Here is a 12,612-nt window from a genome sequence, read left to right as displayed (position 1 = left end):
AGCGGACGGCCGAGCTTATTCTTTGCGTTTTGGTTATTCGAATTGTCATGCATATCCGTTCGAGTACATAAGTTGCCTACACTTAATTTTTATTTTTTTTTGGTTCGTGAATGTGGTCGGTCCTGATAGTGATAGAGATGTGTTTTCTTTGCGAGGCAATATATTGATTTGAAGCTGATTTATGTCTCAGACATCTATCCTGAAAGACCACAAACACTGTTTGTACATTGCGCCATATCTAAACTGATTTTGCCAGGCCCGGATAGCTAGAAACAAGCTAAATTCCCAGCAATGCTAGCATGATAACCTCCTATCGCGAATCACGGAACTGCCTTGTTCGGCCCCATGATTTTTTCCCCGTTCTTGACGGGATGAAGAAATATCGACGGGAAGCAGTGGCGACCATAGCTCGTTTCCTCGGACTGCGCAGAATAAATGTTAGCGAGACACGAAAAGCGTTAAAATATAGATCAACAGAAGCGATATCATCAGAAAGAAAAGAGAAGAATGAAAAAGAAAACAAAGAAAAATAAACATACCCTCTTCTCAGCCTCTTCCTGCTCCGCAGTCCTATACCCAAGCCAGCGCCTGTACAGATCCTCGCCGGTATGACTCGTAAACATGTACGAGAGGCGATACATAATATAATGAAAGTGGTCATCCCAGTTCATGATACTATCGGGCCCGCCATTGACATTCTCCGGCGTGCCGGGGTTATAGATGCGCGCCAGCTCCCGCGGCGACCACAGTCCATCCACATAGATAGGATGCGGCACATGCACGGCCTTCAGCCCATGAAACAGCGCCCACGTCACGCCCGTCATCTCTGAGACCAGCCCCAGCCCGCGCGTCGCCTGTGCGTGGTGAATCAGATCCAGCAGCCGCCGCGAGTACCGGCCCATCGTGATGACGGCGGCGCGACGCGGCGTTTCGAGCCCGGACTCGAAGTTCCAGATTTTGTCCGGGAACGTCCACTGCGTGTCCTGCGGGTTGAAGATCGGTAGGAAGGTGATGATGTCGGCTTCTTCACCGACGCCCCAGGTGTAGCTATCGTTGTCCGGGTGCGGGACTGGTGGTTCCGGGCCGAGTGGCTGGATCCCGGTGCCTGGGATCGGGCCCCAGATTGTGTTGTTGGAGACGTTACGGAGGCGCTCGTCGACGGTTTGCGTGAAGTTCTCCCAGGATCCGTGCGCGCCGGGCGTGTAGAAGTATGCGTTGCGTTCCCAGAGGTATTTGCGCGGTTGCTTTTTGGCAAATTCGATCGCCCGGTCCAGGAAGTGGTAGCTGTGTCCTGTAAGGCGGCCGTCCATCTCGAATTGCCAGATGTAGTCGAAGTTGGGGTAAAGTTGGGAGAAGATCTGGATGGGTTGGTGTTGCTGGAATATTGGACTATAAGACTGGTGTCAGTATAACAACACAAGACATCACAGCTACCGCAAGGATGCCGCGGTATTATCAGTTTCGGGCTATAATGTCCTTACCTGTGCTCAGGAATCTTCGGATACCACGCCTCGAGCAGTTTGTTATTGAAGAACAGGGCCATACTGCGAAACTCGGACGGAATAGCCTCCTTGAGCTTAAGAAGAGTCTCCTGGTCCGAAAAGATCGGCAGCTCATCGTCCTTGACGTGAACCAAAAGAAAGACCTCATACTCAGCCCCCGAATGCAAGGCCAGCTCCATAATCAACGAGCGCAGATACCGGCAGTGATCTGGCGTCCATTGTATATCATGCCAGGCGCGGATCACCACAGCAGAGCGAGAATGGAAGCGCTTCCGCATGTCCGACGCGAAACCAGGCTTTTTCTTCACCTTCATCTCCTCCTTCTCCTCCTGGCCCTCCTGACCCTCCTGGTCCTGGTGAACTGCAGAAGGCGGCTCATTCAGCGGCATCGTGAGGGGCCGTTGCATGGAAATGTTCATTCCGTTTCTGGGCTTATAGCGGCCGGCATTGCGCTCATAGCAGCTGGCCTGCAGCTGGTACCAGTCGACCTCGTCCCAGGGCACAGCGGCCGGGCGCGTGAAGCCCGGGACGTCGTCTTCGCTGTCTTCTTCGTACCCGTAGACCCCGTAGCGTGAGTAGCGATCTGTGCATACATCGCCGTCGAGGCCGAGGGCCTCGTAGGACCCGAATCGCGGTACTGGGAATGAAGTCTGCCTGCCCTTGTAGACGTGGACCATGTCTTCGGGGTTGTTGTGGTCTAGGTTGCGGCCGCGCGGCCCCAGACAGGGCTGGAAATGGCCGTGGGATTCCCGATTCCATTCCTGGGTATTATATGCTGGATAGGGGTCGTAGATGAGTGGAGCCGGGTGGGACGGGTCTTCTTCGCGGGAGGTGCTGGTTAGGGTTAGGGTGCCGCCGAGGTAGAAGCGGTTGTCCCTAGAATGAGAGAAAAAAATGAACTCAATATCAAAGTCACGTTGGAAAAAAAAAAGAAAAGAAAAGAAAAGAAAACAAAGCTAATTATAATCTGAAAAGAAATGAAATAGATCAACGAACCTCTCATCAATATCCTCACCTTGCTTCTGCGTGCCCTCGTCGACAGCCTTATCCTGGACAGACCGATCCTCGGTTTCCACATACTGACCCGGTCGAAGGATACCAGGACGATGTAATGGAGGGGAGGTCGTGCGGATGGGGTTCGGGTCACGATGTCTCGAGGTATAAATCCATATTTGTATCACAGTGATAAGAAAGACAGGAGCCCCAAGCACGCGTAGCCACGCCCATCGACATGACCAGGGTAAGGATCTGGTATTAAAAACAACAGGGGAGGTGATAAGTGCCATCCAGGGCTTTATGGTAGCTGGCAAAGAAATAAACCACTGAAAAAAAAAGGATATACACAATGGTTGTAAGTAAGAGAAGGGTGAGTGAGTGAGCGAGTGGTGGTAGAGCGATAGAATATAAGAGGCACAGTAAGAGAGAGAGAGAGAGGAAGAAAGCAAAGCATGAAAAACCAAAAGAATGAAATTCCAGGGGAACATTTACAAGCAGCGACTCTAGAGAGGGGATGTCATATATACGCTCATATATACGCAGCCTTGTATATCCCCGACCGACAAGGGGAAACGACAGCCTTCTTGTCCTTATTAGTATCATGCTATTACGAATACCCGCACAAAAGGGTTGTGGAGAATGTTACAGTAAAGAAACTGTATACTCACTAGACAGGGCAGTTAGGCCGCTGTGCAACATCTATACGTTGCTTGAATTCGGCCCTATGTCGACATAAATAGAATAGACGGCAGTCACATGGCGCCATACAGTAAAAAAGTCCTGTGATTGGCGGGTATTAACGTCCTCTTCCTGATCGAGCCGCCCTCCCAGAAATACACGAGTGGAGACAGTCACGGAGTAATCATTAGAGCAGAAAGAAAAGTGCCTAGATATCCATCCTCTATCTAAATGGTTAACTTAAGCCAAGATGACAGTTACTACCGCCGGAGCCCGTGGTTACAACCCAATTCTACACATACAAGACAGAATGAAAAGACATTAGAAACATTGTTATCAAGGCCAAATTGGGAGTTTCTTTTTTCCTCGCCGAGAACAGATTCAAGCCAGGTATGTGCAACACAAACATGGACACGAAGGCAAGATGAAAGAGCAGCCTGAGCGGCAACCAGATAACAATAGTGACACAGTACATCCGTCCACTTCCGCAGTACACCAACCAGGTCAAAATGGGCCTGGGCCATTGGCTGTACTGATAGCATGATCATCGGATCGCAAAATACCTCAAAATGAGTGTGAAGTTGAGCCTCACTTAGGCAAAGTAGCTCTTCCACAGCACGCCAGACAGATCTTCCAGCTGATCTGGGGTAAATGCCTAAAAAGGAAGCCAGTTAGATATTATCCTAAATAATAAACAATAGCAGTCGGCTACTAGCAACTCACCTTCGCATCGATGTGCCAAGTATCTTGCCTGGTCTTCTTGAATTCACTGATGATCGATTTGACGCTCGAGCCAACGATGCCTGGATCGTTGGCGGCACGGATACTCAGTGAAGTCAATGCTTCAGGCATCCAATGAGGCGGAGGGCTGTTGTAGGGGAAGGCCTGAATCAAAGCACCAAGACCAAGCACGGCGCCGTGTCGCATAAGAATCAGGCGACTGTGCTCGGGGGTGGGGGTTCCCGCGCCCGATGAAACCGCGGAGGAAACACCAGACCGGGGATTCTTGGGTTTCTTCGGCAGGGGATTATCCACCAGAACCTTTGTGAAGCGTTCCTGGAACCGACTGACCATCTTGTCGCGCAAGAAGACTGGCGAGCAGCGGATCATGCCGGAGAGTGTGGCCGACGCGCCTGCGCGAACCTCGTGCTGGGGATCTTCGAGCATCGAGGCAATGCACTCGAAGAGCCGATCGCGGTCGGCAGGATCCAGCAGGAACAGTCGGCGGAAGTAGATGATTTGGATGTTGATCATCACACGCAACCGCTGGTGCCATGACGGAGACGTCTGTCCAATGCGAATGAGAGATTGGATGAATTCGGAGTTCTTCTCGGCGGGATAGGGGATGTTGGGGAGATGGCGGAAGACGTGGTAGGCGAGGGATTGCAGCTCCGGGTCCTCCTTCACATCCATCATGTGAAGAAGCTGCGCCGTGAACACATCGGGGAAGAATGGAACAAGCTGTGTGCACTCGTGGGAAGACAAGGTTGAATCTAGCCAGAGTAGAACCGTTTTGCTGCCAGAAGTGTAGGATGAGGGTGTCTGTTGACCGGCGGGACGAGCCTGACGCCACTGCTCGATCTGACTGAAAACCCCACGAACCATCTGCGAGAAATCATCGGACGGAAGATAGGGGAATGTGCCGACGGAGGAAGATGACCTTTGAGCATCCAAAAGCTGCTGAACGTCAGGATACGACTCGTGGTAACGTGTTCGGGATATAGTGGCAAGAGTCTGCCCCATGGCCTCTCGCACACCCTTATACGGGTGGTCTAGATGTGCCAGGAAATCGTCCACAATTGGCTTGTCGAGCTGGAAATGCCAGCCAGCATCGATGATACATTGGTGGAGGAGGTTAATCTTGGAGCTTTCCTTGAAGGCTGCATTCGTCGACATGTCCAGACGGAAGCTGGCGAGCCAGTCAACCAAGGGCCAGGCCCGTCGAGGATCCCGACATTGCAGTATCATGTGGAGGAACGTTGTCCAATACCCAGAGTTCTCCGGCGTCAGACCGTCTGTGAAGATCTTCCGCACGATGGGGAATGCATACTCCCAGACGAGTGTTCGGTTCTCCACACTGGTATCTGTCACGGAGCTGATCAGGGCGCCGAGGATCTCCGAGGTAGCGCGGTGCTGGTGCTTATCACTGCCATCCTCAAAGACATTTTGGATTTCTTCCTGGATGTCCTTGAAAGAGGCAGCCGTGAGACCATCTCGGATCATGAGTTCGAATGCGTAGAGAAGCATCATGGCACAAGACATGCGGAACTTGTCGGCAGATGGGTCCCGCGGCTCTTGCTTCAGATACATAAAGAACTTGGAAAACCATTCCCGAGTGAACAATTGGCCCATCTTGGTGCGCACCTTCCACTCGACCTCATCATACTCCATGTCGCGTTTCACGTTGGACTTGTATGCGGGCATCGTCTTGGCCCATACAAGCCACCCTGGGAAATCGTGGTCGATATAGTATTGAGCATCAGGGTTCGCAAAGCTGGACAAGTATTCGCTAGTCCACCCTTTCTCATATGGTTTGGTTGTCACCTTGATCTTCGATGGGAAATTCTGGTGTCCGAGAATGTAGTTCCGGTACTCATGACCGCAGATGGCCCGAACATCGATCATGGTGAACAATGCAATGAGTGCCTGGGAGTACATGCCACGCAGGCCTGGGTGATCATCAATCGACCCTGAAGTCACCAACTCGATCAGGTTCTCACTGGCGACATAGTCAAACCGGAGGCCCATGGTGATGACAATTGTGGCTGCGCGGCTGGCAATTTTCCAATGAGACACTCGCGCCAAATTGACCAGCTCCTCGGCCAGTTTGGCCTTCTTTTTCTCGACGACAGCGCGCCTGTGCGTGATACCCTTGTGTCTCTGTTCGATCTCCTGTCCAACATCCCCACTAGGAGCGAGTGCTTGCACAATCTCTGGGTCCAAAATAGCCATTCGCTCCATGGAGCGGCCGTAGTCCATCACTTGGAACACAGCACCCGAGCAGATCTTCTGCACGGAAGGCTTGTCAACAGCACTAGCGTCAATGAAAGTCTTGATGAGTGTCGGGGCAAATCTCCAATGGCGCCCGACGGCCTTGGCAACGCTACTCAGGAGCAACGAGAATAATGCTCCCTTGATGCGGGCATGGTCATTCTCTTTGACACCCTTCTGCAGGGCCTTAAGGAGGGGAGGGATAACAAGAAGGCGCGAACCCCAGACAGCCTTGAAGGCTGATTCAGCAGCGTTTTGAGCACTGCGGCGCGTCTCGGTGTACAAAGACACGCAAGATTCAGCCAAGTCCAGGAGGAGAATCTCGTCAAGCTTGGACCGAGGTCGCGGGGCAGCATTGTGCCGAAGGCGTTGCAGGTGATACACATTGGCTCTGCGCACTAGCAAAGCCCTCGGGTAATCTTTCCTAATGCCACTCATTTTGTACGGATGAATGTCTGCTGCCAAAAGCCGTGTGACTCGGTCCAAGACATGAGCAGATCTTTCGATGCCCACATCAATGAAAAAAGATCTGAAAGCAGAGTACAAAGCCGCGAAGCACGGCACATCATCCTCTTGTTTATCGCTCAGGAACCGGTGCACGTCATGCAGAACCCAGCCGGCTTGCTCGCGAATCTCATGAATAGTGGCGTGCAGCGGGTCAGTCTCTTGCAGGGGATACCCAGTTGGATACGGGAAGGCCTCTCTGACCGTGGCCTCGTCTGAAACGTCTAGAGATGCATCGGTATCGTTGTTTTCAGCGCCATTGGACAGGGTCGGGTCGTCCACCATTTCAAAATCGCTGGAAGCAGCGGAAGCACCATTTGAAATTTCTTTGGTGGTAACCGATGCAGCCTTGGGATCGAAGAGCACAGAAATACCGGAGAGAAGCAGTCGCAAAAGCACAAGGTTGCGAGTGACTTCATCCGACCATTCCTTTCCGCTTCCATCGCGTTTGACAGTCGATGTCTCATGGGTCAGCGCGGACAGTTGCTTCAAGGCTGATTCCGCTTGACTTTTGAACACATCAACCGCAAACTCGAGCTCCTCGTGCTTCGGTACATGCCACTTAACGTTCAACCCAGACACATCGGCTCGATGACTCCAATGCTCTGGCTGAATGCCGTTTGCAACAACATGGGGTTCATAGAGGGAGTAATCACTGGTGTAGGTTCCCGTGAGGTTAAGCAGAAGGTGATGGATGAAGTTGGAAATATGGACGGTCGGAATGCCTCGGCATTTCTGTTGCATGTACAGTGCAATGTCAAAGAGCTCCTTCCGGTGGGCCAGCACGGCATCGCCAACGTGCACCACGCACATACTCAACATGCTAACATTCCACACCAAGCCACGGTCGCGAGGGAGAACGTCCGTTCCAGTGGTTCTGGTTGACCCGGCGCCATTATCCTCAATTTCGGTACGAATTGCCTGGGTCAAAACTGGGATGAAGCGCTTCAGAGCTTTCTCGGGGTTGACCTTGCACAGAGCATTGCAAATAAAGGCCATTGCGTCCCGAGCTTGATGGATGACATGGTTGGATACAAAGTCAACGATCTTTGACAAGGCGATATCGTAATACTCTTCGGAAAGGGAGGAAAGGAGAGGCATGAATGTGGCGGGGAGGGTGTTGACGATGTTCTCTTCGGGCGAACCGTTGCGCACTCGACTGACATCGGGGAGATTCTCCAGGAGGGTGAAGACGCGACCGAGGAAAGAGACCGTGAAGTCGCCGAATCCACATGTCGAGGAGCGCAGGATCATCTCTTCGGTCTCATCATCCAGGTCGGTTTCGTAGTTCAACTGCACTGCTGCTCCTTCTTCCTCCATTCTCTCCATCTCGCCAGTGATCCACTGCAACGCAAGCATGTTACAATTGATGTCCTCTCTCCCCTTGGTCAGATCTACCATTGGGATATTGTAACAGGCTGACTGAATGAAGGAAAGGGCGTGAAGAGACTTCTCGAGGTCGTTGGCATCGATACCAGGCAATGCAAGTCCCAGAAGGGTTGTCATGTGGCACCGGTAACCTCTCGTTCGTGTAATAACACGGGACAGCACCTGCATAGCCCGAAGAGAAGAGGTTGTTCGATGCACCTCGACCAGACCCTGTAGAGAAGGATAGATCCTCTGCAAGGCCCCCGGCAGGATCAGATGCGGCTCCAAATAGGCGAGTCCCTGCAAAGTCGACAGAGAGAACGTCATGGCGGAGCTGCTCTTGGAGTAGATGCCCATGAAGATCACGTCCCGAATACACAGCACAAAGCGACGCTTCAGCGGTTCATTCAGTCGTCGCTCGGCCGGGACCTCCATCTCTCCGCTCTGTTCGCGGTTCCAGCGCATAACGAAGAAATCGGTCAGGTAATAGACCAGCTGCGACAATGCCTTCGTCCAAGCACCCGAGTTCGAAGGGTGGAAGAATGTCTCGACGGCCTGGATAAGACCCTCAAGCTGCACCAAAATGGAGTTTGCCGACTCCACGCACGCAGGAGAGAGAGACATCACTATCCATCGGGCAATGTGGTGGGCAACTGGGTGCTTTCGTGAATCCCGGTCCAGCATAATACCCAAACCGGATGAGATGTCCACCAAAGCGCTGTAGGGTGACGTGGACTGTCCTACAGGGATCTCCAAGAGCCTGAGGATCGCGGTAAAGATGAGGGATGACTGTTCTTTTGTGAAGATACCATGCTCGGAGAAGGGGATGTGACCGGCTGGCAGGGAGTCTCGTGCCAATCGAGAGAGGTAATCCAGATACGTGATATCAAGGGTTTTGGAGCGTCCAACCAATGACCATAGATGGAAATGTGTCGGCAGATGGTTCTGCGGCAATAGGTCCTGTCGTGAGGCAGGTGCAGGCGACGTTGGAAGCAGTAGGTTGATCAATCCTACGACGACGAAGGCACCCTCCGAGAACGAGGTGGTGTAATGAGGAAGGAATTCTTCGAGCATGTCCGGAAGTTCACATGGATCGATGAACAGCTGAGCGAATGCACATAGCTTTGTCAATGTCTTGACGTTCCGCTTGAGGTTGGTCGAGTGAACCAGACCGGACTCGGTGGGGAGTACAAAGGCCTTCAGCTCTTTGTAGAGGGGCTTCCAATCCAAAACCAGGTCCTTGACCGGCCTCAAGTAGTGCTTCCGCCTGTACCACGGGTTAACATCCTCAGACACACGTCCAGGCATTGGGGTAATTCGGCTCACTTGGTCAGCAACATGAACATGCTTGCAAATCGCTCCGCGACGGCGGGATCGATCCCGGGAGCTAGCGACAATTCATAATAGAGCTTGACAAGGTTGATGCGCTCCTTGCGAGTCGGATCAAACTTGAGCGACAACCATCCGCGAAGCTCGCGTGTCCAGTGCACGGCCCCGGGACTGAAATCTCCCGCCTCCACGGAGATGTACAGTTGGTTTAAGATCTCTCGAAGATTCCGTTCTCGGTCTGCTTCTCCTTCAGGCTGATATGGGAGGTATTGGAAGTATGGGTAGGTTCGAGGACGAACGCGGGCTTTTGGCTCACCCTCGCCGTTGAGCGCTGCGGGCTCCCCACCGGGTGAGGTGGCCCGGGAGATCTCTTGTGCATGGTTGAAATTGTCGGATGTGAGAATCGCCTTGGGGGCAGAGGCGTCCATGATCGGAGGGAGGGTAGAGGGGAGGGAGGGTGGTCGAGGAACACGACGTGGAGTGATGAGAGGAGTTGCCGTGGACGTCAGGCGAGCTGTGAAATCAATACGTCAGCAATCTTCGGTCACCAAGTACACCCAACGATGGAAAGGAGAAACATACATCAACCACGAAACTCGGGTTTTCCACTCCAAGGGGGGCGGAAGTTGAGGCCGGAGAGAGCGTTGCACACAACCTTCGCATGAGGTTGACGGCGGGTACTCTAAGCGACCACAGGGCGAAGCTTTGGTGGGTCAGGGAAGTCGACGATGTTAGTAATCTGGCCGATGGTCACAGCACTCGAAGGCAGACAAAAGGCAGACAAAAGAAGAAAGATCCAGGCTCAAGAGGAGAAATCCATGGATGGTGGCTTGGATGACATAATTCCACGTAACAGCTTCAAGGTCAGAGAAAGTCGAGTTGAGAACGGACAACCGGAACGTGGGAGTCGGGTGAGGTGACCTGGCATTTATAAGGACAGAGTTTACGGCGTAGCGACCATTGTCTGCCGTATATCTGGCGCAGGAACTTGAAGTATTGAAGTACTGAAGTGCAGGTAGGCAGACACACTGACGTGGACTCCGCCGTGTATGGCTTGGGTCCCCATATCTAATGGTCGTTGGACCCTGCGTCATCAACATCCCCACAGACTTTGTTTTTGCTAGTTGACCTCACAGGTGATATTACAAATAATATACTATTTTTGGGAGAGTTTAGAAAATATTTACTGCGACCATGAGGACTGGATTTGGTGGGCCGATGTGGTCATGGAAGACATGCAACAGGCCCACACTATGCAAGATCACTTCGCCTAGACAAAGCCTCATGCTGGGGGCAGAAAAGAACCAAATAGAACCCCCTGGACCAGCGCATACGCCACCATACCTTGTACTGCAATTGCCAGGCCCTGGCTATGCTTAGGAAGACCTCGGATGCTGTCTACGGCACAAGAGGCCAGATACCAATACCACACCGGATACCCAGATGAGATCCGGTTAATGATCTGGACATGATAGCTGGTCAAGGCCATCACTGCCAGCAGTCCCTGGGGAACTGCCAGGCGGAATAGCATGGACCCAGGGCCGATTGGTGCCGTAGACTTCTTGCCAGGAGTCGGATGTAACATCGAGGGAGCCTGGATGGCCCATAGGGAAGACTTGCAGAGGATGAACAGCATGGGCCCCGCGAGAAGGAAGAGAGGCAGATTGGAGATGGTCCAGTATTTTAAAAACCCAACATTCCTGGCCCAGTGTTAGTGCCAATTATACCGCAGACATGACCGCTGCTAACACTTACCAATAACGTTCCTGGACCCAGCCATATATACTCGGGACTGTCCATCCACACCAGGGCCGTGAACCCGCGTCGGGCATGCAGTATGTGCGGTAAGCCAGTAGTTGGGGGATGACCATCCCCGAAGCCACAATACAACCGCCGAGGACTATCACAACGAGGCGGAGTGTGTTGTGAATCGATGGGCCCTGCGTCAAGGTTCCCCAAGCGAGCACACACGCATCATAGGCAAACAAAAACCCGCTCAGGATGCCGTTGCTACGAACCATGGTCGCGATCGCGAATAGCGCCGCGGCCGTGAGAACGCGGGCATCCCGGGATCTCGTCGCGCCATCACGCTCCGCAATCAGCGAGGACGAGTAGAGGTAATAGCCAGAGAAATTCAAGATGGAGACGATGGATTCCCCGTACGGGGCTGAGAGAAATGCCCCGGCGGGAGAGACGATGTGAAGGCCCGCCGACAAAAAACAGAAGAGTTCCTGGGTGATTGTGGCCTGGCCAAAGATATTGGCCGAGAGACGGTAAAGAGCCAAGACAGACAGGTAGTGCGCGACATGGGAGAGCACCACGGCTACCAGGGCTGTGTTAGCCGGCCCACCTAGCCCCCCCGAAAGACGTATTCCTGTTGAGGATGGTCAATTCACCGCAGAGAAAGATGGGGAGAGTCACAGAGATGAATACCAGAGATGAACAGGTCCAACAGCTTGGTGTAGCCCCAGCCAAAGGCCCATTCCTGTTCAAAAACATAACCTGTTTGGGCGACATGCAGGTAGTAAATGGAGTCCCATCGGACAAACTTCAATGGCCCCGATAGCGGCTCGGGTCCTGCGGAAAGTGCTGGACCCGAAGCTTCATAGGGGATCAGCGTGGTGGACGTGTCATAGCCGGAGCCTGGACAAGCCGTGATGGCGACAAATAAAAGAGCCTTCCATAGCCAGAACGCGACCGTTAGGCTTCTAATGGGATTGTCCAGACGGAGGAGCTTTGCAGAAGAAAACAATCTCGAGCTCATCACGACCACTTCAATGGGGGTGTGGCGTGTTTTTCGAAGAAACCCACAAAATGAACAATCGAAGACCAGGTTATGCAGTTATGCCAGCAACCATCAACCTCGGCAAGACCCTGGAGTCACGCGCCCCGCACAAAATGCATAATTAGTCAGCGGCACGGCAGGACCGGATGCCGAGAAGTCGCTGGGCACTCGTGAGGGCCTTGTGTGTTCTCTGTATACTTCGGTCTTTCTATTATGATCATTCAATCGATACTCGACAAAATTTGAAGAGACCTTGTTTGTTGACAGTGGATTTGTACATAAATTCCAGAGCACCCCACCGATATATAAACAGTCATGACGCACGGGTTGGGTCCTTGGAACGCGCTCCCGAGCATTTCAGCCCTACGAAGCTGGTAGGTTCGCAGAGTTTGCTGGATTTAGTCCACCACTATCAGCACTAGGCGTTTTAGGCTGATCATGACTCAGACGGCCAGACCA

The 12,612-nt window shown here is 52.7% G+C and overlaps 3 protein-coding genes across 3 annotated transcripts; all 3 read right to left on the bottom strand.

Moving 5' to 3' along the window:
• Positions 1-320: 320 nt before the first annotated feature.
• On the bottom strand, positions 321-2,788 carry NUU61_007864 (DUF3405 domain-containing protein; the record flags this gene model as incomplete). Its single annotated transcript, XM_056658389.1, has 4 exons — positions 321-422; positions 540-1,389; positions 1,482-2,378; positions 2,499-2,788. 4 exons carry the CDS (start codon positions 2,786-2,788, stop codon positions 321-323), a joined length of 2,139 nt encoding a protein of 712 aa, XP_056508682.1.
• Positions 2,789-3,768: 980 nt separating this feature from the next.
• NUU61_007863 (proteasome activator BLM10) lies at positions 3,769-9,796 on the bottom strand (the record flags this gene model as incomplete). Its single annotated transcript, XM_056658388.1, has 3 exons — positions 3,769-3,831; positions 3,900-9,306; positions 9,366-9,796. The coding sequence occupies 3 exons, from the start codon at positions 9,794-9,796 to the stop codon at positions 3,769-3,771; spliced, it is 5,901 nt and encodes a 1,966-aa protein (XP_056508681.1).
• An 854-nt stretch (positions 9,797-10,650) lies between these two features.
• On the bottom strand, positions 10,651-12,132 carry NUU61_007862 (uncharacterized protein; the record flags this gene model as incomplete). The annotated part of the gene is made up of 3 exons (XM_056658387.1): positions 10,651-11,068; positions 11,124-11,742; positions 11,802-12,132. The coding sequence occupies 3 exons, from the start codon at positions 12,130-12,132 to the stop codon at positions 10,651-10,653; spliced, it is 1,368 nt and encodes a 455-aa protein (XP_056508680.1).
• Positions 12,133-12,612: the final 480 nt, after the last annotated feature.

The sequence above is a fragment of the Penicillium alfredii genome, assembly GCF_028826965.1.
Source record: "Penicillium alfredii strain IBT 34128 chromosome Unknown utg000010l_segment0_segment0, whole genome shotgun sequence".
In the NCBI taxonomy this organism is placed as follows: Eukaryota; Fungi; Ascomycota; class Eurotiomycetes; order Eurotiales; family Aspergillaceae; genus Penicillium; species Penicillium alfredii.
This window is presented reverse-complemented; position numbering and strand designations above follow the sequence as displayed.